Below are 26,950 nucleotides of genomic sequence, written 5' to 3'. Positions count from 1 at the left end.
AACTACTAATTTTAATCTACAAAAAGAGTAGTTTTATAATGCCGTTTTCTTATTAGTTGGCCTAACAACTTTGTGGACTTCAGCGTATCAACCACTAATCTTAAACTATAAAAGGAGTAGTTTTGTGTATCATCATTGAGGATGTACATCAATTTATCGGCCATTGTGTTATCCCTTTAATCCTTGTATATAAATAGTATATTTTCTCTACGCTACTTTTGGGTATAATTGTCCTGATACATTCTATAAATGATTATGTAGTTATATATCAATAAATCTTCTTTTAATGGTCTTAGAATTTAAGCCTTTTTCATGGCTATAGAGATAGAACAATAGAAAATGAATTAGGACTTCAAGGTGCATGAAATATTTTACATAGGCGAGACGAACAGGGAAATGACAATGGTTAATAGATTAATCTTCATCCACAATAATATATTCAGGCTACGAAAGCTATATTTTGTCAGAGATATTAAGGGAAAAGAAAATTAATGATAATTTGATGTACATCCCAAAAAATTACCCCTTGTATAGATAAAAAAAAAAGGTTGAAAAATGTAGACATTGCAAGTTTTAACCAAATACCCAAAGTTTTTTTTAATATAAACCTAACGAGCGTGATATAAAACTTTGGGTACCTCCCTGATAATTTGATTTTTTTAGGGGAGAGATAAAAATTTAATTTCAATAGTCCTATCCATCCCATTATTCCGTGACTATATACAGTTAATTATATAAAAAGTTGAACTCAAATAAAAATAAATAAATCCTTCTTTTTCCTTACATACATAAATAGTGTGTTTTCACTTCCGCATACAATCAAATTCGCATAGTGTTAAATATTCGCAAAAAGACACAATTTCAAATAAATAAAATGTGTGTGCTATTGTAATAATGCAAAGGGATAAGACAATGGCCGATAAATTGATGTACTTCCCCAATGATGAAACACGAAATAACCTCTTCTGTAGATTAAAATTAGTGGTTAAAAGGTTTAAACAAATAACTTAATGAACCAACCATTCAAAATTCAAGAAAAGTCCCAAAGTTGATAGCTGAACGGTATTATAAAGCTTGGGAACTAGTGTAATAACAACCCAATGGATCCCCCTCCCTCCCTGGGTTTTGATATTGTGATACATGTGCAGAAGTGAATGCACACCCGTGAATACATCTGGATTTTTCAGTAGCGCAGCTACTCTATAACTAGGTATGATGTTAGGGAAGTGTCAGAGAGAAATGGGACAATAGGCAGGGGGCTATTACACTAGTCCCCAAATTTTTATGATAACGTTTTCTTTTTCGTTGCCTTAACAACCCTGGTGGAATTCAGTGATTTATTAAGTTCAAACGTATTAACTATTAATTTGAATCTACGGAAGGGGTAATTTTGTTTAGCATCAATGGGGATGTACATAAATTTATCGGCCATTGTCTTATCCCTTTAGATCCCTGCATTTATTCTATCAATAATACAAATATGAATTAATAATTTATCATCCATTTTCTTATCCATCCATCCCTTACCTATCTTTGTGTCCACTTCCATTCTGTCTTCTTATGATTCCTTAACCCTGTGGCCAACAAACCAAGGGACAGAGACATATGTAGTATTTGAAGAAAAAAAATATTCTTACTCTAATTTCGGGTATAATATCAACACTAGCCTTTCGTCCCTAGTCTCTATGGGAGGGCTTTGGTCACGAAAATAGCCTAAAACCATCCCATAAGACATTTATGGAGTTTCCCATGAAAAGTACAACCAATTCAGACAAGCATTTTCTGAGATCTTTATAATATAAATATAAGTATGTCGTCACAATGTCAAAGACTTAAATTAAATCATTTTAGGACATCCCTTTACTAATATTAAGCTTCCTACAATGGAGAACCTAATCGGTTTACAAATAAACAAAAATGCTGTACATAGTTGTAATCCTCAAAAAAAAGAATATTTTAACAGCGTTGTCCTATCTCTCTTCTAACCCTTGGCATATTGTATTTAGTTTTTACTGTAATCAAATAAGACCAAAAAGTATCGACGCTTTTAAAACCATTAAACTGTTTTTGTTATTACGTCATTTTTTGCTAGTTAAGATTTGGATAACCGCTGAACCGTTCTGGGCTACCTCTATAGCGAAGCTTTAACCTATGAGAAATCCCCAGACACACTGTTTAAAAACAATAGGGCAATTCTAACATGCCTAACAACATTATTTATCCACTTTTTATGGACATAATCATCTTAAATCTTTTTAAAAATGCTTCGAGATTTTAATACTTGCTGTATCATGATTTTAAATTGCTTTAAAATATTTGGGTATTTTTCACGATTCAAAAGTTTTCTTTTTGATTAGTTAAAAATACATCCTTATATGAAATAAGTGAGGAGTTTTTTGTTTGTCCGTCTGTCTGTATGTGTGTCTTTTTATCTGTCTGTCTGTCAATATGGCTGTCACTTTCTTTAGATACTCAATTTATGTTAAGTGATATATCACATGTTTTAGGCTATTTTCTGTAGGGTATCCCACCTCCAATGAAGGATTAGTTTTTGACTAATTGCTCATATATAGAATTAAAATAATACCTCCATACCCTAATACTAAAGTTGCTACGCTTCCACAATATGATAAGAATGGAATTTAAATTCAAATATTATTAAATGTGTCTATAACTTTATTGATGGGCGTCTATCTAGTTTTTTTTTGTGTACGTTTTTTATTAGTGAAGATAATTCAAAATAAGGGCCAATCCGTCCGTCTATCCGCCGTTCGCCAGGTTTGAATTGTCCTCTGGTTTATATCCTGCTATTTGAAAAAGTTCCTCACTGGAGACTAGAGGCACAACCAATACAATAAAAATGAAGACTAAATCATTAAAAAAAATATTTAAAGGCATAATTGGTGTTTAGATTTTTTATGTAAATTTTGGAAAGCCGAGAAAACTTAATTAGAAGGGCGCGCCGTCGTTAGGGATACAGAGAAGGTAAATCGACGATAAATTTATTTTCTCCCAAATTCTGCCAGTAGAAGCTTATAATTGTTAGAAGGAGTAAAGTGGTGTAGATTATTTAATCGCAATTTTCATCTCCCTTCCTTATATTAAATTTAGTTTAAATTTTTATTACATTTTTTGCTATCTTATAATTAATGGGGATTAATATACTTTATTGGATAGCAATTATTTTAGGGAGTAAAGGGTTTTAGATTTACTTAATCGCTATTGTCCCCTCCCTCCCTATATTTTGCCTATTAGAAAAAAATTTTCAACATAATTCTTGGTAAAAACACAGATGAAGGGACAACAAAATAGCCCCCCACCCCTCAAATTGTATTTTTGAAAAACTTTTAGTCTACCCCTTAAGGGGCTATCGTAATACTCATAACCTAACCTAAAAAAAGTTTCCAAGATACTTGTTTTGGTCCACATTTGGTTGAGGGGAAATTGCCTAATTATTCACTAATAGCCGTAACTAATCATATAATCATAAATGGTAAAGTTAGGGTGGGGTCAGCCCCCGCAGGGGTTCAGGGATAGGTTAATAGAAGATTAATTGTTAGCCCCCCTTCCTGCAATTATATTTCTTAGCTAGGGAGGGAGGGGACATAGAACTGTCACTTTTACTGCACTGGTCCCCAAAGTTTCAGGAGACTAAATTTAAATTTTATCTTTGGACATTTTTGTATAGGGTAGCTTTGCTTCTAATAATTGATCTTAATGGGTGGAGTTTTAGAAAGGCTTATTTATTAACAAGGCCTTAATCATTGTAGGCCTTGGCATGGGCTTAAAGAGTTAATTATTTTTAAACAATGTATGTTAGTACAGTTAGTCAGGGATTTTAAGATATAAGACAATGGACAAAAATTTGTTATTTATTATTACTCCTTTTGTAGAAATAACTTTTTGGTCGAAAAGTTTGAATCAAATAAAAGTCCCCATATTGTTTAAGCAGAACAGGTGTTCATAAAACTTTGGGTACCAGTATAATTTACAGTACCATGTCCCCCCTAAAGTCAGATCTATGTTAAAGACATCTGACAAATTTTTTTCTAGGGGAGATTTCTCTTGGAACTACCCTCCCCTAAAATAATTACACACATTTTCTTACCTATAAGAAGCTTCACTTGAAAGAAGAACCATATCGGTTCAGTGGCTAGTAAGATCATTCGCTACAGACAAAAAAGTTTACTATTTTATGTAATAGGATTCAGCGTAATTTTGTTTATATTTAAAAGTAAAATAATTTACATAGATTAAAGTATAACAGGTATTTCTTATCAAAAGATAAATTATTTTGCCTACCTTTTTTTAAAAGAAAAATTTTAAGAAAACATAATTTTTGTACTTACATAATACCAAGTAAACTAGAATGCTATAATTATCATGAACTATAGAATTGTTTTTAATAAATAGTTTTTTAGATAAAAAATCTCTTTGTGGATTAAAGTATTATATTTCTTTATTAAGACGGATGTACTTAGTACCTACATCATTATTTTTAGTAGCGAAGCTACTATATAATTAGGGTCTGTATTATTAGGGCTGCACTTTGAATACAGGGATTAGACAACGCAAGAAAAAATCTACCTCCCCCTTAATTTAAAAAATAAGTGGGGAACCATGCTCAACTCAACAGTACACTTGGTATGAAAGCACAATTTTTATGAGGTACCCCATCCCTGAGAAAACATGGCTTAGCCATGTCATGTTTAGAATTTTTGGCTTGTTAAGGTTATTATCTTAATATCTACACATATATCTTTCTATCTATTTATCTACACATACTAGCTGCTACGCCCCTAGTAGCTTCTAGGGGGACGATCAAATGCCCCCCCCCCCTCCCCCGATATTCAATTTTGGTTTTAAAAGGAAATAAGTGGGCGATTTGGGAAGATGATGATACCCTTTCTTATAACAGTTATAAACCTTCGAAGGAACGATGTGAAGCTTCACTATAATTGAGAACCATATCGGTTCAGTGATTAGCAAGATCCTGATACTTTTATACTAGAATTGTGCAAGTTCTATCCATTTGAATATCTATATTTTGTATCCAAATAACTCTAAAATCTGGTTTTTGCAGGGAGGTAGGGGACATTGGACTGTATATTATACTGGTAACCAAATTGTTAAAAACAACATGTTGGTTTGATTTTGATGTATAAAACTATCATTGTCTAAACATTTCAGCCAATACGGATGCAATTATGTTTATAATCATTGGGGGGTGTAATGTACATTAATTTATATTCCATTGTCTTATCCCTTAAGATCCCTGCGTCTATCTATCTTTTTCTCTTCATTTCTAAATTGATTAAAATTATCGGAGCAGAACTTCTAGCTAAATTCTAGGGAGGGGTGTATTATCTAAAGAAAAATTGTTTCATTCTAGTCTGAAAACAGAGTTATTTTTGTTTTCTGCTTGTGTTTAAACTACTAAACACTTCTATCGCCATCAACTATATTAGAATCCTCAAATAAAATCAAAACTGACATACAATTAAAGAACATACATATAGAGAAGATTTGCTACTTAAAATGCTAATCTTTTAAATCAAAAAATTTTGTTTTTGTTAATAAAAAGATAATTGTACAATTTTTAGTAGTGCAACTACTCTATGGCAGGGGCCTGTATGTATGTTCGTTCATTTATTACTAGAAAAAATATTTAATCATTTAATTGCTGCGCTACTGTAAGTAATAAAAAATAGAAAAATGCAACCAATGAAAAAATGAAAGGTATAGGATATCTGTGGAAACCTACAAGTCTATGTTGTCAAGAAAGAGCTGTTAGAATTTGCTCATTGGTTGCTCAATTGTTTTTTCTTAAATTGTCATATCCCTTTAGGCTATATCCCTGACTAAAAATTTACTTGATTTCATGATTTTAATGATTTATCAAATTTTCAATAAGCTTTTGACATGAATTACCAATTTTTTGTTTGTTAGGGAAGTTCCGTTTTTATGTAATAAGGATATCTGTACCCCCCCCCCCCCCCCCCCTCCTCCCCACCTTTTTGATGATTTTTCTGAAATGGTTTATTAGCAATTTATCTATTACGTACCTACTAGATACACTTTATAGAACAGTTGAGCTATTGAAAAATGTAAATTATCCCAGGGATCGAAAGGGATAAGACAATGACCGATAAATTGATGTACATCCCCATTGTTAATACACAATATTACCCCTTCTGCAGGTTGAATAAATGGTTGAAACTTATGGGTTGGATACTCAATTTACACTCAACCAACCAATCAAAAGTCCCCAAAGTTGTTAAGGCAACGAATAAGAAAACGTTATTATAAAACTTTGGGGACCATTGTCCCTTTTCTCTTTGCAATTATCCAAAGAGGAGTTATAGGTTCTCTACTAGAGATTAAATGAAGTTAGCAGATTTTTAAAATTTTAATAAAGATTTAACCCCAATTGTAAGGTCAATTTAAAACTCAATTTTCTTAACACAACTAGATGCTTCGTCCCTAGCATCTAAATGCTCTGTATTTGAAGGGGAAGGGAAAGCAGAAAAATAGCCTTAAACCATCCCGTGACCTATGTAAAGCTTTCATAAAATTTAGAAATCAATTGGTGCAGACAAAAAAAATCTTACTACTTTAATAATAGGATTACAATAATTACTAGGCATACATTTGGTCTCAAAATTATCATACAACTTTGAAAATAATATAATGTTTTCTGTTTCAGAATCCAGTCCCCATTTGGTTCCTACATCACAAGCACCCCCACACAGCCGCAAGTTTCCGCCGCCAGTCAAAGTCGCGGTGGAAGCGTTGAGGACTCACCACCTCCATTATCGCCCCCAGTTTCCAACCCTCCCGCCTATTTACCGCCGCCAAACTATCATCAAACTCCGCCGCAATCGCAACAATGGCCGACAGAGCTAAGTTCTGGGCGACCTAAAACCCCATCATCGCCAAAATTAACACAGCACATAAATCAGCGGCGTGAAAACCCGCCAAAATCTCCGAATCTCAGCCATAGTGCCATGACAAAAGCGGGCAAAGGTGCCGCATCTGCAAGCCCCAAAAGTGAACGTCCGCGTAGCAGTCTTGGTCGCAGTGATTCCTATCGGCGGGCGAAACCAATCCTTTCGCCGCCTGAAATGCGTAAAACCAAAGGTGAGAAGGCGGCTAAAAATAGCCACGAACATGCCACTTCGGCTCCGCCGGTTATCACAAAAATGCATGAACTCGATTTGTCTGCCATAAAGGTGTTGGACGAAAAGCCGAAAGTGATCACTCCTCCCGTTCCCGCCGCCAACGAAAAACCGTCCTCCAATAACTTCTTTAAAAACATCAGATCTCAGTTTAGCTTCAGCAGTTTGCGAATTAAGAAAGGCGGCAAGAAGAGTTGCGGCGAAAAGGATGTCATTAAAAATAATAACTTGGGCGACAGTTACCGCACCTCCGGCTGTGACCCGTCAAACGATTTAACGCCGCTGTCAGCTACTACAACCGCAATAACTAACAACAATTCAACAGCAGCTAATGACGGCAACGGCTGTCTAAACGGAACATTAAACGGTGGCGTGCGCGGACCAAAGGCAACATCAACACCGTTATCCGCCTGCGGCGGACACAACGGACGTAACTCTGCCTCGCCAGAAACGGAAATCAATAGCCAAGGACAGCCTATACCGCCAGAGATGCGGCGGTTTAGGACGGCCGCCGTTAAAAATCAATATCAACGCTGGTCATTTGCAGAACAATCAATGAATCAACACAACGTGAACGGCCACCATTTTATCCCGCCAAACTCAGCAGCTGCGACTGCTTATTATGGCGGACAAATGTATCATTTACCGCCACATCATCAGCTGTATAACCCTAACGTTGGCGGTTATATGATCCACAACGGGCATTACGTAATGACGGCGCCTAACGGTCAAATGGTGGCTGTCAACGGCGCGCCAATGTATCCAAACGGTGGTTACCATGTTAATAATGGAAGTGGACGGCCGTCGCCGGTAAATGGCAGTATACCGCCAGCCCTGGCTGGTTACGGCCATCATTATGGAACGTACGGACCGTCAAGTAGTAGGGAGAGTGCGGGTACAAGAAGATCTAGTCTAGCATCGCTGATTGGCGGTAAGAATTTATATTTGTAAAGTTGCGCAGCTACTCTATAAATCATAATTGTTCCACGTTTTTAAAGTAATATTACCATTTGAGTAACCTTTTTGTGAATTTTTGAAAATAGATGGGCCCTTAAAACAATGATCTTCAAAAATTACCTTTTTAATTTTTTGATATTCATTTAGTTTTGGCTAAAAATATTACAAAAAATATTATCAGAAGTTCAATATTCTGCAGTGAACATGAATTAATATTACATTGTCCGTCCCTTTACTCCCTGATGCGTCGCCTTTTATTATATCATTGCAAATCTTTTTATTGTTCTTTCATATTGTTAGGTGCACGGGGGGGATTGGACAATGGAAAAAAAATTATCCTTTCCTCAATTTTGTATGTCAAATTTGGTCATAAATGTCCAAAAATGTTCTTTACTTTCATTAAATAAGGGATATTGCACTTGAAAAAAAAAGACGAGACAGCCTAAAACTTTTCTTTGTCATTGAAGAATATATGCTTTTGGGAGAAATTAGAGTTCAACAATAGAGGGGGATGGGATTAAATTATAATCCCCACCCCGAAGGCCCTGTGCCGACTTTCAATTGGGTCTTTTGATATCAACCAATAGCGTCGCTAAAAAAGAGCAGAACGTAATTTGCTAGCAGACGAAAAAGGACCCCAACAGAGTTATCCAGGTAGTTGTCTGGTTATACATCTATATTTACAGATTTATTGGGGGAAAATGATTAATCTTCTAATGTCCTATCCCTGTATAGTTAAATCCCAAAATATTAATGAATGCGTAACTGCTATATCAATGCAATAAATAGATACGGTTTTAGGGCAGGAATATACAGATAGAGAAGGTGACAATGAGCTGATTATTACAGTAGTCCCCAAAGTTTTATAATAATGTGTCCTTATTCTTTGGCCTAACAACTTTGGGGACTTCAGTCAATTTTGATTGGTTGATTCATTAATGTTACTAATAAAAGGATGTATAAAAGTAAAAGGATGTCTGTCTTTGTTTAGCGAATGGATGGAACAGCTGGACCCATAAAAGGTTTATAACTATTTCAAGAAAGGATACCTCTAACCTCCAATGAGAATTCGCCCTTAGAAAAAATAACCCCCTTTACGAATAAAAACTAAACTGAAATTGAATGTGGAGGGTCGTCTTACCCTCCTCCCATCCATTCCTGAAGTGCCCCTGGAGGACTCTAAGGGCTTTGCCGCTAGAGTTATACTTTGATGTTCTACTTTATTCTGAGAAAGACTAATTTATTTTCAATTATAATATCCCTTTATCCTTGAGAGCCAATGATCTTTAAATAAAGACCAACGATAATCAGATACAATGTCGTGAATGATAAAAAATATCATTAATTTTTGTTTTGTATTAGTATTAATACTACAGGCTTCGCCCCTAGAGACCTGTGTTAACACCTTAATGAGGTTTTTTTATGGGATGGCGTGATTTTTCTTTGCCGGAGGTTGAATAAAATGTCATTTGAAGGAGGAGGACTGGGGTTTATATTTTTTTATAAAATACAAACATTCAAAATTATATCATAATAAGATCTCCTTTCTTTTTAAACCTACGTAGTGTATGTTTGTCTGTATGTCCGTCTTGTCTGTCTGTCAGTCTGTCCAAGCCATAAGTAACTCTTTTATATTTACTTGTTAAGCATACAAAATTTATTTTTCAAACTTTTTCTATACTTTTGGAGCAAAGCTTTTCTTTAACTTACTTTGCTTGCCTTGTCTTTCATGAGACATTGTTAGTAAGAGTATGATAAATGCTTTGGCCCTTAAACAGGCTATAAACTCATTACTATACACATTCCCGACAAAGGACGTGCAATGAAAGAGTTGGTTGTTTGCTATGTTACGTATTGTAAAATAAATACATAAGAGCTTAGCAGAAAATAATGGTACTGTAAATTACTTGAAATTAATTTCAATAAGCCTGATTCGTTTAATTTTGATCTATGAAGGGGTAATTTTGTTTATCATCATTGGATTGAACATCAATCATCCAACTATTGTCTTATCCCTTAAGTTCTCTGGGGACCTAGAGTCTGCACAATTAGACTGTTGATAAATATTGCTGCGCTACCTATGGACATAGTTGTCCATGATTCTACATGTTGTCCTGGGAAGGTATTCAATTTATTCAAGATGAATTCTAGAGATATGCTTTTTTCAGGGATAGAGGGATAGAACAATGGTAGATATATTGAAATTCCCCCCAAAAAATAGGTTTCTTAAGGTATAAGATAATGGAGGATAAATTGATGTATGTACATACCCAACAAAATTACGCTTCTGTAGATGCAAATTATTAGTTGTAAATCTCGGACACATTTCTAGTTTTGAAACAATCAATCAAAATTCAATAAATCTACCCAAAGTTTTAAGCATAAAACTTTGGGTACCAGTTTAATTTACAGTCCAATATCAACTTCCTCCTTTGAAATACACGTAATAATATAATAATATTGAGTGGGAGAATGGGAGTAATTCAACGTCTAGTAACCTATCCCTTTAACCCTGCAACAAATCCTAAAAAAAGTCTTTGGTTCATTATTCACCGAGTGTCCAAAATGAAGGGAGTTTTATTTATGTAGTAGCGCACCTACTTTATAGTTGTCAAAGTAGGTTAAGAATATGTTTAAGGTTTGAAATTAGTTTTATTTTCGCTTAATAGTTTATTTATTCTGAAAAATGTCATACTCTGTGATTTATTGACATTACTTTAGGGTAGGAGGGAGGGGACATAGGTTATGAAATTATAGTAGTACCAACAGTACTTACACGTACTCTCATTCGTTGGCTTATAACTTTGAATACTCCTATTTCATCTTGGTTTGCTCAAACATACTTTTTACACTAGTCTAGTTTTAATAACGTTTTCTTTTTGATTGGCTTAACAACTTTGGGGACTTTTCTTGAATTTTGATTGGTTAGTTTATAAAGTTGAGTGTCCAAACGTTTCAACCAATAATTGTTATCTGCTGAAGGGGTAATTTTGGGGATTTGCATCAATTTATCGGTCATTATCTTATCCCTTCAGATCCCTGAAACCAACCCCTTAATTTTAACGATGACAAATAGTTAAAAAGATTTAAGGGGATTTTTAAAATTGAAAATTTAGATTTTTTATTAATATCCCCTTTTGCCAGGGAATTAGGGATATGACAATAGACGATGAATTTATTCCCCCCCCCCCTAAAAAAAAAAGTATATATAATCTTCTGTTTTTAGTAGCACGTCTATGGTGGGTGAGTGGTTATGTCTAGAAAAACATTTTAAACCTTTCCATTATTTAAAAATCAACAGCTTCGTGTACAAAAACCATTTTCCTATAACTGCACTGGTTTCTTGGGGGAAAGTTTAACCTACCGTTCATTGTCCTATCCCCTGACTTAATATAATATTTTCTAAGTGGTACCTAATGATTAACCCTTAACGGTCGGGGGGGGGGGGCGTTGAACGCCCCCCCTTCCGGTTTTTTCTATCTCATTTTCTGTGTGTGAAAGATGAAGAGCCCAAACTGCTTGACTTTTTAAGTATGGGTATGACACATAACTGAGAGTTGGAATTTTTTGAATATCTCCATCCTGGCGGGCACAGGATGCCAGCAAACCAGGCAGGGTCATCCAGGTAAAGAGCAAAAATATTTTTTTGACTAAAACAAAGCATTTTATCATAACAAAATACTAAAAAATCCTCTAGTAGTACATCCTTATATGAAATACAGGTGTTCAAGTAACTTTCAGGTTCCAGGTATGATCCTGCAGTTCCTGATCCTCCAGGTCTCCAGAAATCTTTAAAAGGCTCCTGTGGCCGCAATTTTTGACTTAGAGACTTCAAATTTTAAACTTAAGCTTTTCTTACATGTCTACATAACGTATTAAAATTTCATGAAGATCCGCCGCCGTTTTCCCGCCGACCGCCGACTGCGGCGGCTGGCAGCTGCCAAGTACAGCTGCAGCCGCTGAAATTTATATTTTTATATTACTAATGTAAAATTTACACAAAAATAAACATTTTCTGCAAAAAAAAATTTCTTCTAGCTTCAAAAATAAAAAAATTACAGCCGTTTGAAATTTTTAAGTAAAAAAGGACCTGAAGCGAAAATTGACTGAGACTTATGAAAGGTCGGAAATTCATTATCCCACAGGGGACTTGCACAAAAAAATTTAGCCTTCTAGCTCTAATAGGAACTGAGATAATAAGGGGGGGCGTTGAACGCCCCCCCCCCCCGACTGATTAAGGTGCGGCAAGGGGCCCGACTGTAAAGGGTTAATATGAATATTCAAATTTTAAACGTATTCAAACGTCAAATTCAAATGTTTTTCAATTAAGATTTAAATTTTTTATCGATTGTAAACCCTTTTTTTAAAAAAAGAAGCTACTCTATAATTCGAAAAGTTAGTTGTTTCCTGTGTCTGTAAAAAACGTCATTTTCTCAGCTGCTATTTGAGATATACAAATGAAATATTTGTATAAGATTCCCTATATGATATAATTTATCTGTTAGTCTGTCATTTGCGCTCTGTCGGACATAGGATCCGTTACTTTTGGCCATAATCGTCCGTATTAAAGGCCTAAAAAATATTCTGTATTGAACTTTGGTGACCTTTGATGCAAAAAAAGCGTTCGCGGATTATCTTATTATTGATGACAATCATGAAAGAGACTTTGAGCATCCCCTTAAATGACAATTGGACCAACTGCAATCTTTCCAAGCCCCCCCCCCCCCTTTATTCAGTTATTTCTTTATTAAATTTTGAAAATAATGCGTTTTAGTTTAGCGGTAGACCACAGGCACATTGGACTTGAAATTACACTGGTACCCAAATTTTTATAAACCCGTTTTTTTTTATTTATTGGCTCTAAACCTTTGGGTACTTTTTATGATTGGTTGGTATCTAACTAATAGTGTTAGTATTATTTTTAATCTACAGGAGCGGTAATTTACTCACCATAATTGGGTATGTATATAAATTTATAGTCGATTGTCTTATCCCTTAAGATCTTAGAACTTTGTACATCTCCCTTAATCAACGTATGGGCCACATCAATATTTAATCCACCCTCCTTGAATCCTTAGCACTACCCTCTCCTCTCCTTTTTTATTATTTAAGCAAGTAAGAATCGTCCTATCGTTTATAAATTTTGAATAACGAAAATTTTAATTTTTGAAAGTAGAACAACATCTTTATAGTAAGTTCATACGTCCATTTTATTTCAACTTTTGCTTTGGTGGTGGGAGTGGTATGTTTTACTGGCGATTAAAGGGTCATTACATTTCTTTTTGGGGGCTTGTTAAAACCGAAGCTTCTCTTGAATATACAAAAAAACTACATGCTTATCAACAATGCTTAATCTTATTCGCCAGTAAAACAAATTTTTAGCATGAAATTGTCCAATGATCTGATATGAAAACTATACAATTAAACAATTGATTTTATTGACAGTTTTACTCATCTACATACAACCCTTTCTTCTCTCTAAAAATTACTAATTTAAAGTTGAATATTTATCTTCTATTGTCATTTCCCCCTTTTCCTCGACCCTTTCGGTATCTTAATGGTTGGTGTCGGATATCCCCTGTTAAAATTTGGCCTTATTATTATATCCACATAAAGCTATTGAATATTTGAGTAGCATGGTCGATTTAGGTTTTTAGGAGTGATTAATGGTTAATCATATCGTCGACATGAATTAAAGATCAACAGTATAACATTTACTGTGTCAGCCATTGTCACTTTTTTATATAAAGTCAAATAGTCAAATGTCAAATATTTTTGATTTGAAAAAAAGGCTTAGCGATAGTATTTCAACAGAAAACCTATAAGACTAACAGGGCAGGGGTATCTTGTTCGAAGCCCATAAAAAAGTCGGTGTCTTGCGGTGTTAATTGAAAGATAAATGTAAAAAATATGAATACTTAATACTCGGCACGGGTGTTTCGTCGTTTTTGCAAAAAGTAAATGGTAAAATCTGCCGTTTGTAAAGTGACTGTTAGGCAATTTGTAATTTATTAGTTTTTTGTTCTTTAAAATCTAATAATTGGTTCCATTATTTTAGTGAAGCATAACATGGTTTTGGGATTGTTTAAGGTCCTTGTCTCCCTTAAACTGTTTTTAACCTATTTTTAAAACGTATATAAAAAATATGCTATGACACCAGTAGAATGAGACTGCAGAGCCTAAATTTGAATTAAGTCCCCAATAAACTTTTTTGGCGGGATTTAAATATTAATTTTTACTGTTGCCGTGATTATTTTGATCCGAGCAAAAGGTCTTTTTTTATTTGGGTAAAATTCGTAGCTTTTAGAGTGTTTTGCTTCATAAATATTGTATTCTGGTATAAAGTAAAATTAGGCCTTATGATTTTACTATAAAAATTCACTAAAAAGTTAATTCTTTATAATATATCAACGAATTAACATTAACATGTTTGTGTTCGATCAGCTGAAATAAATTTCCTATTCTAGCCCTAGTTTCCTAAAGTGTACAGCAGATAACCCAATTATTGCAGACCCTATTTTCAGCGACTCCGGTCAAATGAAAAAGCGATTTAATGTATAAACGATTTATACATTATACATTCAAAAATTTTAATTTTTCAAATTTTGATTTTTTTTGAAGTTTGAAGCTTTTTTAGCTAGTAGCAAATATTGAGATAGGACGCGGAAGCTACGCACACTTTCGGAAACTAAATTCAGTTCATCTTGTGTTCTCTCACTTATTTTAAAAACATAAAAAATGGCTGTAAAGGGTTAAATGACAACAAATGTTTTTGCAATACAACAAATTTATTTTTGTCACATATACAAATGTGTTATTAAATAAGATTATTCAAACTTATCTTTTAAAATAATTTTAAAAAGTATGTATCTTTTATGTGTACGGTTTTCATTCTTTTCATTTTATTTAAATAAAAAATATTTAACTACATTGGAAATAAGTCACTTTGTGAAAACACTCTTTTTTTGAATTGTAAAGAATTATATAAAACAAGGCTTCTTATTGGTTAGATTTCAGAATTATTTGTTTTATTGTAAATGTTAGATTTTTCAATGAAATTAATTGTTTTGGGGAAAAAAAATTATTTCCAATGAACAGAGTAATGTTTTTTTATTGTATCAATATAAAGTGAATTATATAAAAATGTTCTGTAAGCCACAATATTACCTGAAGTAAAAAAAAGCTTTTGCTTCGGTCAAAATGATTACAGCAACACTAAAAATTAATTTTTAAATCCCCCCAAAAAAGTTTACTGGGGACTTAATTCAAATTTGGGCTCTGCAGTCTGATTCTATAGGTGTCCTAGTATATTTTTGACCCCCCATTCAAAAATAGGTTAAAAACAGTTTAAGACATGGCAGGGTTTAGGTCATTTTTTTGACAAAATGCTAATATTAATTTTAGCGGTATTTTAGAGGATTCTGTAAGTAAAAAATGAAGGTCTAGCATTTCAAATATCCATACGTAATCGGTTAAATATCCCAATATATGTATGTGGATGTTTATTCATAATTGTTAAAATATTTTGCTAATATAATCAACACCCATTTTTTCCCTTCTAATACTTATTATCTATACTATTTATCTCTCCTCTGTCTCTCTTTCTGTCTGTCTTTCTTTCTATCTGTTTGTATTTCTATATTTCTCTCTATCTCATTTCTTATGTCTATCTCTCTCTACATCTCTCTCTTTATCTAACTATCTTTCTCTTTCTGTCTGTCTCTCGGCCTGTCTTATCTCTCTCTGTCTATCTTTCTTTATCTGTCTGTTAATCTACTATCTATCTCTGTCTGTCTGTTTGGCTGTCTGTCTGTCTGTCACTCTCTATCTATCTATCCATTTTCCATTTTCCATTTCTGTCTTTCTCTCTTTTTATTTATCTAATTTTATACCATTTCAAAAACACCTTATAATCTTTTAAAAAGATGATAAATTGTAGAAAAAAACTTCACCTGTCAGCCTAAACTTTCAAAATTTAGTAAAACGCTTAAGATCTTGCAAACAGCGGGACGGACTATGGTTTAGGAAAGGTAGATTAAGCCCTAAAATTTATTTTACTTATCTATCTCCCTATCTCTATGCAGTTTTAGGTATATAATTAGCTACTTAAAAGATTTTAAATATGCAATATACATAGTTCGTGTTAGAGGGGGATTTAATCCAAAGAAAACTTGTTTTGCTCTTGTTTTCGGCTTATAAAAAAAAGTGCTTGACAAAAAATAGAAAACCTTACGGTCTGTATATATAAAAATGATGATAGTTTGTTATAGCTGCGCTTTTTTTGACATAATTACCCTTGTTAAGCTATAATCCTACTAGTCTAATAGACATACTTTTAGTTAAATTAGTTAATAGGAATTTTACAGAGATATATGCAGGGAACAATGGATAATAGATTAATCTAAACGAAGGGTACATTAAAAGGTCTTATTTTGGTGTAACTGAACCTGGATAATCTCTAGAGGACAGTTACAAAAATAAACATGTTTGGTGTACCTGAACCTGGATAACCTCTAGAGGACGGAAACACTACAAGACTATGTTTGGTGTACATGAACCTGGATAACCTCTAGAGGACAGGTACACTACAAGACTATGTTTGGTGTACCTGAACCTGGATAACCTCTAGAGGACGGGTACACTAAAAGACTATGTTTGGTGTACCTGAACCTGGATAACCTCTAGAGGACAGGTACACTTCAAGACCATGTTTGGTGTACCTGAACCAGGATAAACTCTAGAGGACGGGTACACTACAAGACCATGTTTGGTGTACCTGAACCTGGATGAACTCTAGAGGACAGGTACACTTCAAGACCATGTTTGGTGTACCTGAACCTGGATAACCTCTAGAGGACGGGTACACTACAAGACCATGTTTGGTGTACCTGAACCTGGATAACCTCTAGAGGACAGGTACACTTCAAGACCATGTTTGGTGTACCTGAACCTGGATAACCTCTAGAGGACGGGTACACTACAAGACCGTGTTTGGTGTACCTGAACCTGGATAAACTTTAGAGGACGGGTACACTACAAGACCATGTTTGGTGTACCTGAACCTGGATAAACTCTAGAGGACAGGTACACTTCAAGATCATGTTTGGTGTACCTGAACCTGGATAAACTCTAGAGGACAGGTACACTTCAAGATCATGTTTGGTGTACCTGAAGCTGGATAACCTCTAGAGGACAGATAAACTACAAGACCATGTTTAAAATTTCTAAACTTGGATAACCTCTCGAGGATAGGTACACCCGAAGGTCTAATTCTAGTGTATCTGAACTTGGATAGCCAATCACAACAACTTTTTCTTAATGTTATTCAATGTCACAATAACCTTTATCCCTGTTTTTTGCACACAAAAAATTTCATCAAGAGCTTAACAAATCTTGTCTGAAATCAGTTTCTTGAAGAAAAACTCAAGGATAGGACAATTGACAATTATTCTTACTTTACCCAGGGACAAGGGAAGGATATTCTGGCAAACAATGCTTTATAGCAGATTTCATAGATTTCCAGTTAAAACTAGATGATGAGATTATGCAACTTTTGGCAGAATTTGATAGGAATCTCAAGCATTATTATTTTAGTTTTTGCTCACTTTACTACAAGCCATGCAAAAATGAGAGTCAGAGATTAGTTCCATGTTCAGTTTTGAGATGAACGAGTTGAATAATGCTTTTTACACATTTTATATATTTTATCTAAATTATAGACTACTCGTAAATTATATGTTTAATAGTGAATAAAATTTATTGAAAATCCCAAAGAGTGGATAGCTGTAATATTTTCAAAAATATTTAAGATTGTTTAGATATTTATCTCATCTAAAAATTTTACATAAAAAAAGTTTTTACGACACCTATCAATAAAATTCTGAACTACATAACTATTCTTTTCCAAATCCTAAATTTTATAATATATGTTGTGGTTTAATTTGGTATTTCTTGACAACTTCTTGCCTCTAATTGTGAAACAAGTTGGAGGGAAGTGGCGAAATGGGTAATGTAAATTAGAAGCTTCCCTGAAATCATGATTTATTATGTACTGCAATACTAAAAACAACCGAATATTAACATTTACAAACTTTTCACAGAATTTAAAATATGGGGAATTTCCCCAATAGTGCCTTGTAGAGCACAGAATCCCCACTTTCCCGACCATTAATTTAAAACAAATTGTAAACGACCAAAGGGGAGGGAGTCTTGGTATAGCATTAAAGAAACCAAAAGATATAATTCAAATAAGGAGGGGGATCAGTGCTTGATAGGCAACTTTGTGGTAAGGCACCAATATATGTTTTTTTATGATTTATATTAAATTAAGTTGATCGTCAAATAGAATTTAGTTCTTTATGTTTCTAGGTCATTTATTTTTTTAAAGCAAAGCTTTTCTATAATTAGGGTCGGTCCGTAAGTCCGTCCGTACGTCCATCCGTTACAGTTTTCTCGTTAATCTAAAAAGGTTAGGATTGTCCTTTCGATTTCAAACTTTATATGCTAATTCCTATAGCAGTTAGGTACAAATTCGAAAGCGCAGCAACTCTATAATCATTACTAGAAAGTCCGTACGTCTATTTAAAAGAAGCTTTTCTATAATTAGGGTTGGTCCGTAAGTCCGTCCGTACGTCCATCCGTTACAGTTAGCTTTTTTCGTTAATCTAAAAAGGTTAGGATTGTCCTTTCGATTTCAAACTTCACATGCTAATTCCTATAGCAGTTAGGTACAAATTGATAAGCGCAGCAAGTCTATAATCATTACTAGAAAGTCCGTACGTCTATTTAAAACAAGCTGATTTTTTACTTTTTTTACAACAAATCTTTATATGTTCAAATTATCCTAGTCATCTGATTTTTTTTAATACTAATTCCTATTACAACAAGGTATAGTGTTATAAGCGAAGCTTCTCTATAACTAGTCTTAAAAACGTTAGTATGTCCTTAAACAGTAACATGTATTTAATAAGTTTTGCAACAAATTTACTTACAATTTTGCATAGACATATGTTCAGTTTATTCAGTTCTGTCACTCTATGAGTGTTAATGTTCGATTTCCTTCCAATTCAGAGCTTCGCTTTTATAGATGTTGTCATCCTTGTTTTAATAAGTAATGAGCAAAGGATTTTATTTTTGAGCTTTAAAGTAAGATGTTTTTAAGTTATTGAATCAATTTGAAACTTTTACTTTAACTTGCTCTAAAGGGTTAATTAGGAAGTGTTTGAAAATGAGCCAAAGTAAAAATTTGTCAAAATATTTTGTTTTTCGTCTTTAAACAGTTACAAATTTTATGGGTAGGAAAAATATTTAAAGATATTATTTTTAGGAAGTATTTAAAAATGTTTTTTTAATCTCCCTACTGTGTTATTTTTTTTAAATCGGTCTGCTAATAACATTAATAATCAGGGTTCGGCAGCCGCGCCTCAGCCTCACTTTTAAACCTGCTTGTGAGCAGAAAAAGAAATTTCAGAAAGAAGGATTGTCTGCTAAAGAGCAGTTTTATACATCCAGCTGAATATTATAGTATTAAAATGACAATATCACTGAGGCTTACATGCGGCTTACGTGCGGCTGCCGTTCCCTGTTAATAATCTACAAACATTTGATGAGGTTTAGTGAATTTATACTCAGACATAATTACTACAAGCCCCTTTTAATAATAGTTGAATCATCAATAATATTACACACTCATAAAGGTTTCGTGATTAGATTGCGTGATTTTAATAGACTTTTTGGTCAGAGAATACTTCCCTTGTCCCTGACTTTACCTAATTTTTAAGCTTTTGGGGTTAAATTTGACAATGAATATGAATATTAATATAATTTATTTTATTTTTTCAGATGGTTCAATTCATTCTGGTAGCAGTGGCCCCGCAGGAAGCACCAACCGACCGCACAGCCGTTGCACACCAACTCCCCAACCCACGCCTCAACAGCTGCGTCCTGGCAGCAGCTTGAGTCAAGTCCAGCTGAGGCCTGGCAGCGCCCTATCCACTCATTCCTCCCTTGTGACTTCAACTGCAGGTGGTCTCTATGGCACAGTGACGGCGGGACAGTACGGATTAAATCACCCCGCCGCTGCCGGTCATCACCAACCAATCTATGGGTCACTTAGAGGCCGGCCTGTGTCGGCTGTCAACCTGCCGGTACAACAACACATGACAGCAGCTGCCGGCGTAACGGTACAGCCACAAATGACAGCTGGTGGTGGTGGTGTGACATCATCAAATAGCAGCTGCGAGTGCCCCATGTGTTATCACAGCATTAAGAATCCTTGTACTGAGTGTGGCTGCCCATCCAGTAGCATGTCCAAGGTAATTAATTGATAGATAGATTTATCGTCAGTTGCATTACCAAGTTGATAGTTTTATAGATAGATTTTTTTTTTTTGGGGGGGGGGGTAGAAAGGGAGGAAGATTCATTAATAGATTGATAGAGAGATTGATGGAAGAATTAAAAGATTTTTTTACAAACTTGCTTCTCTTTGTATACATAATTGTTGTCATTGTTAAAATAAGATGATGATATTAAGAAATACAATTTCTTTGTTTTAGCTATTTTTCCTAAAATGATATTATTTAACAAAACATTAGAAAAATCAAGATTGCATAATAGCAGAATCAGGGAAATTATATCTCAAGAAAAATATTTTTGATAATATTTATAGGATGCTATTTGGAACAACTAAACATAAAAGAAATGTAATTTGCCGTTTTAAGTGGTGGAAAAGTTAGAGATGAGATATTTTTTTTCTTTCGATGCCACATCCCTGACATAATTACATAATAGTTGCTAACATAAATATTCAGGGATCTAAAGGGATAAGACAATGGCCGATAAAATGATTTACATCCCCAATGTTATGACACAAAAACACTTCTTCTGTAGACTGAAACGTTTAGACACTCGACGTAATGAACCAACCAATCAAAATTTAATAGAAGTCCCCAATATTGTTGAGATAATAAGAAAACGTTATTATAAAACTTTGGGGACTAGTGTAATAAAGAGCCCAATGTCCCCTCATTTTCTGGAAATTTACAACCCTTAATTTCTCCAATATTAAATAAAGAAGGAAGATTAATTTACCATCCATTGTGTTATCTCTGTAAATAACTTGACACGAGAATAGTGTAAAAAACAACATAAAAATGCATACTTTATGACAAGGACTTAATTACAAGGAAAAAGAAGATTCATGAAAAATACCTTTTTTTGCGAGTTGATCATTTCTCTATCCCCCTCTCTGTGTTTTTTGGGGGAGGGGAGGGGGGTTTATCCAATAAAAAATCTAGAAACTTCTTGAAGATCATGTTGTGTACACTAAAGTTTGTCTTAATAATGATCTTTTCCTACTTACTTTTGGGGCAAAACTGTTTTTCTTCAGGTTCTATAATCAAGGAAGTTAGCATTAAATTATTTCTAGCTTAGCTACTCTATAATAAAGGTTTGTATGTCTGTATGTCTGACATTTATTAACCTTCCTCATTGCTTTTTCCAAGAATATGAGGGATAAGACAAAGAACGATTTTTACACCTTCAATTATGACCCTTTTGTAGTTTACTTTTATTTTTGGAATGTTAGGTCATTGCCAACCCAATCAAGATTTAGTAGAGGTTCCCAAAGTTTTTAAGCCAAAAATGCGCTGGATATAATTGTCCTTGTTATATTTTTGTTTCCTGAACATGAAAGCTCTTTGTTTTAACGCACAAAGCATGCTTGGTAGAATTACTTCATGCGCCAGTGGACTGTCCCCCCGCCCCAAATAATTTATTAGAATAACAACTACTCAATAGTTAAGGCCTTTTCTTTTGGGCTATAAGTATATTTTTATCACTATGTAGTAGTCGACTATTTAGTTTGTCCTTTTTCATAGTAAGTATTAACTGCAATGGCTATGCTATGCTATGCAAGGATATAATTATAAAATGGAGGAGGGTAGAGGTTGGTTTATGTAACGAATAAAAGGATTTTGTCACTTGGTCAAAAAGCAAAATGTTTATGCAATATGTAAGACATTAAAAACAGCAAAGATATTATACAAGTCAGTCTGTCTCTCAAGTGTATTATTTTAATAGACAACCAACCCTTTTATTGTTTGACCATTGCCTTACAGTCTTAACTGCCTAGTTTTCAGTGTAACATGCTAGACAATTAATAGATTCGCAAAAAATGCGCATTTCAAAATTTTACAACATTATATTCACAATATTTTCAAAACATAAAAAGTATACTAGACTTTTAAACTCTGAAATATGACAATTTTTGACAGTATTCAAAAACGTAGCTTTCCTATGCATTAGGTTTGTTTGTCAGTGCATACGAAAAAGATAAATTTGTAAATGAATTTTTATAAATAGAATCTACTTCAAGTTGAATAAATTATCATATTCAAATTATTACAATAAGTTCATTTATATTATAATATGCTTTTTTTTCACTGCTAGCTTTTTATAGCTGCTCTATTTATGGACATGCTTGTCCTGTTTTCTGTCATATTTTAGTTTTTAAAAGCTTTTTGTACTTTACAAATGAACATTAGTATAATATATTATTCGGCCTTTAAAAATATTTTATTTTTTTGACTGTCCGTTAAAATATCGCTAACCACTAAACTTAGTTCTCCATTTTATGGAAGCATTACTACATAGGTCTAAGTATGCTTTTGGGCTATTTTATTTTAATTTGTAGTATTAGGATGGTTTTCGGCTATATTTATATCCCCTCTATCCCCTTATGATTACAGAGCTCATTGATGCTAGAGATACTCCAAACTAACTTAATGTTTGTCTCTGTAAGATCTTGTAAATGACTGTATATCATTAATAAATCATTATGTTTGTCGATATATTAACAACACTTAAGCCTAACAAAGTTGCTTAAAACATTACTTCGTTATGTTTGTCGATATATTAACAACACTTAAGCCTAACAGAGTTGCTTAAAACATTACTTCGTTATGTTTGTCGATATATTAACAACACTTTAGCTTAACAGAGTTGCTTAAAACATTACTTAATCAATCAAAAGTCTTTGTCGGTAGTTAAAGGGTTCGTTGAGAATTGTTTATCTATCTTTCTATCTATTTATCTTTTTTTGTTTGTGCTTGTCATATTTGACCCAGGGACAAGCCAGGGAGAACAGCCAATGTATTGATAAATATTCCCAATGATGATAAACAAAATAATCCCTTCTGTAGATAAAAATTAGTGGTTTTAAAGTTCGAACACTCAATCATAATTAGTTAATCAACCATTTAAACCAACGAATAAGAAGACGTTGTTATAAAACTTTGGTACTAGTATAATAAACAGCCCATTTTCCCCTCTCCCTCTGTATGTGACCGTTTTTCTTTCCCCTCTCTTGTTTATGAAAGACAGACCTCCAAACTATATTTCTAAATAAATTATAATTTTTTTTTTTTAGGCCCGTAGTTTATCAAGCCATCCAGGGGCTACAGTTACCAAAGAAAGAGGTAGGTTTTCCTTTTTTGTAGAGCTTCTACTCTATAAGTAAACTTTCATACATCCGTCTGCCTGTTTGTGTACTAATTAAAACTATTATAAACCAATCATCTAAAGTATTTAAAAAGAAAGAATAGGTTACTATCTATTTTATCTTTTTTGTCTCTTTTAGTTGTCTGTATCTCCTATTATTTATTTCTCTTACATTTACATTTTTATCTTATTAGAAACTTTATCTAATTTTCTTTATTTTTAGGACACGTGTTCAAAGACGCGCAATCCACCGCCGCGTTCTTCCTCTCCCCCTCCTCCGACTACTACAGCCTAAGCCCCGACAGTCCGCCGCCATTTTCCTCCGGCACAACACCGAGTGCCACGTCGAACGGCGGCGACGAGTCGCCGAAAAATTTGTCCCTCAGCGAGTCGCAAGAGAGCGGCGAAAATTGTAACATCAGCCCCGCGAAACGGGCTGGAATAGAGATACAAAACTTTTACATGGATGAAAAGGCATCGGCGCAAAATCAGCGGCTGACACCGGATACCTCCCTGGAAGAAAATTCTCCTAGTCCCTCAGCTGCGGCGGTAAAAACCGCCGAAACTGCTGAGCTCGAACTTGCAGCCTTAGTGGAGCGCAAAAAACGCGACACAAAAGTACCGCCAAAAATCGCCAAGAAACCATTATTCCCGCCGCATGTGACGGCCGAGCAGCTGGCGCAAGACAGGCGCCATTCTTGGGCATCTGGCGATAAAAGCGGAACCCCGCCGATAGCCGCCAACCGCCCTACAACTCTACACGACTTCAAAAAGCTGCTAAGTCAGCAGCCGCTGTCCAACAATCCCCACAGAAAGTCGGCCAAAGAGCAGCTATTGGCGGCCGAAAATGCAGCCGGAAATTCTAGTCTTTTACCTCCGTTTAACGATGGCAACGCTGGGGTTGGCGGTAGCTTCCGCAAGCGTAACGGATGGCGGGGCGGGGGTGAAAGATTTTCCGTTATCCAAGAAGAAGGCGAGGAAAGAAAAAGCCGGGAAAACCTTTTGGAATAAATATATGAATTTAGTTATGCACTTGACTAAAAGAACGCTGTAAAAAGTGAAATAATATGAAAAATTCCTTCTGTGTAAAAATTGTACAAAGTTTAAAACTAGATAATGTTAATAGATAAGTGTTTTAAAAAGACAAACATACATCACCCATTGTTATAAAAAGTAGCCTCGCTACCAATGAATTTATATTGAGTGTCAAAAAAACTTGTCAAAAAGTGATTTTTGGAAAAATTTTGAGTCATTTTTAAAGCTGTTTTATCCCATTTTATCGTTTTATTTGATTTTAAAAATTTAATAGGTATAGATAAAGTCATAATAAATTTTCATATGGTTTAATTTAATTTTACTGGCTATTTTAAATGTTTTGTTAATTTTTTGTTGAAAATAGCCGAAAATTTGTATCATAAATTCTTATTTTATCTGAAGAAATGACTAAAATTTCAGAAATTATTATAAATAACGAAACCTTAATAGTTTTTTTTTCAGATAAAATACCGTTCTCCCACTATTTTTGTGAAATTCAATTTATAAAATAATTATAGTTGCCAAAGAATAAAAATAATATAACATATTTTTTTTAGATTTTTAGTAGCGTGGGTACTCTATAATCAAGGTGTGTCTTTACGTCCGCCTGACTGGCACGGACAACCATACTCAGTAACAGAACTATATGTAGTAAATTACTCTTGCAAAATAATTTACAATATCCAAACACTAGAGCTGGCAATCCGCTTAATATTTTGACCCATTTTAGACCCAGAATCCTCTATTCAAATTGCGGATTCGGATTATTAATTTTCATTACTCAAATGTGGCAGACAAAAACAAAAAACTATAGGTAAATTGGTGGGTAGCATCCTACGTTTTTTTTTTCATTGAAGATTTTCATGCTTATTTTAGGTTAAAAAAGGGGTAGAAATCAGCCGCTGTTTGGCTAGAATTAATGTCATTACAGACCTTTTAAAATATTGCTATAATCCGCGGATTAATCCGCTTTTTTGGCTGATTTGTTTAAGAAGCCGACCCAAAAATTTGCGAATTGCCAGCCCTACATAAAAGTGAAGCCCAGCAAATCATATGGTCAGGCAAACAAACATTTCGTAATATATTACCAAGGGGGGGGGGAGTTTTGACACATTTGCGTAAACCTGGTACCTAGGCTTTATCTTTGGTCTGAGAGGATAGGTTATTAATGATAAAATCATTCTTATATGATGAATTTCACGAAGTTTTAAGATTTTTTGGGTAGACCTCCAGGTTCCGGAGCTGCAGGCCTTTAGGTGGTCTCTGTACAGGTAAAAATGAAAAAAAAAAATTTATAAAGTCACAAATTAACTTATAAAACAAAATATGCATCTTTTTTCTTCAAATATATAAATAATATTAAAAAAGATGCATATTTTGTTTTATAAGTTGACCTGTAACTTAAAAAATTTTTTTTTTTTTCATTTTTACCTGTACAGAGACCACCTGGAGGCCTGCAGCTCCGGAACTTGGAGGTCTATCCAAATCTTAAAACTTCGTGAAATTCATCATATAAGAATGATTTTATCTCTAATAACCTATCCTCTCAGTCCAAAGATAAAGCCTAGGTACCAGGTTTACGCAAATGTGTCAAAACTCCCCCCCCCCCCCCCCTCCTTATTCATTATTTATGAGGCTTTATATGGTGTTCTGAATCAATAAACCAAAAATCAAGTGATTAGGTTATTTCATATAAAAGATTGGCCTAAACCAAATATTATTTTTATAATGGAAATCCGGACGAGTCATGAATATAAAGCTGCCACGCTTTTAAAATTGTAACTAACTGCTTCAGGAGTCATCATGCTAAGGTTTAAAAGGACAGAACGATTGTTACATGCACATAGTATCTATGAGAGCTATACGTTACGAAAAGTGGAACGTCACTGTTTTGTACTTTGTTAGAAAAATACATTATTTCATTGTATTGCAACAGCTAGAAGAAAATGATTGTCGTCTTCTTTTGTTTCCCACTTTCAAGGAAAATACATTTGAACAAGGATAAAATAAAACAATGGACGACCAAATGATTACCCAAATAACAAGGACGACAACATCCACAAGTAAAAAACATTATAACTGTAAAAACGGACAAAACAGATGTTTGGTGGTCATAAAAATAACTAAACCTCGGAGATCTAAAGAGATAAGACAATTGCCAATAAATTGATGTACATGCAAATAAAGATGAACCAAATTTCCCCTCCTGTAGATTACAATAAGTGGTTGAAACGTTTTGCCACTGAATCAACTTATTAATAAATGTCCCCAAGGTTGTTCAG

General features: G+C 34.1%; 1 protein-coding gene across 2 annotated transcripts in view; it reads left to right on the top strand.

Moving 5' to 3' along the window:
- Positions 1-25,215, top strand: part of LOC145304085 (uncharacterized) — a 111,274-nt gene extending 86,059 nt beyond the window's left edge. For both annotated transcript variants that reach the window (XM_080145843.1, XM_080145842.1), the window contains exons 10-13: positions 6,707-8,109; positions 19,977-20,449; positions 23,563-23,611; positions 23,857-25,215. In XM_080145843.1, the coding sequence (XP_080001969.1) occupies positions 6,707-8,109; positions 19,977-20,449; positions 23,563-23,611; positions 23,857-24,644 (2,713 nt within the window). In that variant the 3' untranslated portion in view covers positions 24,645-25,215. The remainder of the gene's footprint in view (positions 1-6,706; positions 8,110-19,976; positions 20,450-23,562; positions 23,612-23,856) is intronic.
- Positions 25,216-26,950: the final 1,735 nt, after the last annotated feature.

The sequence above is a fragment of the Acartia tonsa genome, chromosome 13, assembly GCF_053477335.1.
Source record: "Acartia tonsa isolate MP-2025a chromosome 13, ASM5347733v1, whole genome shotgun sequence".
NCBI classification, from domain to species: domain Eukaryota; kingdom Metazoa; phylum Arthropoda; class Copepoda; order Calanoida; family Acartiidae; genus Acartia; species Acartia tonsa.
Note: the sequence above shows the minus strand (reverse complement) of the source record. Positions and strands in the feature narration are given on the sequence as shown.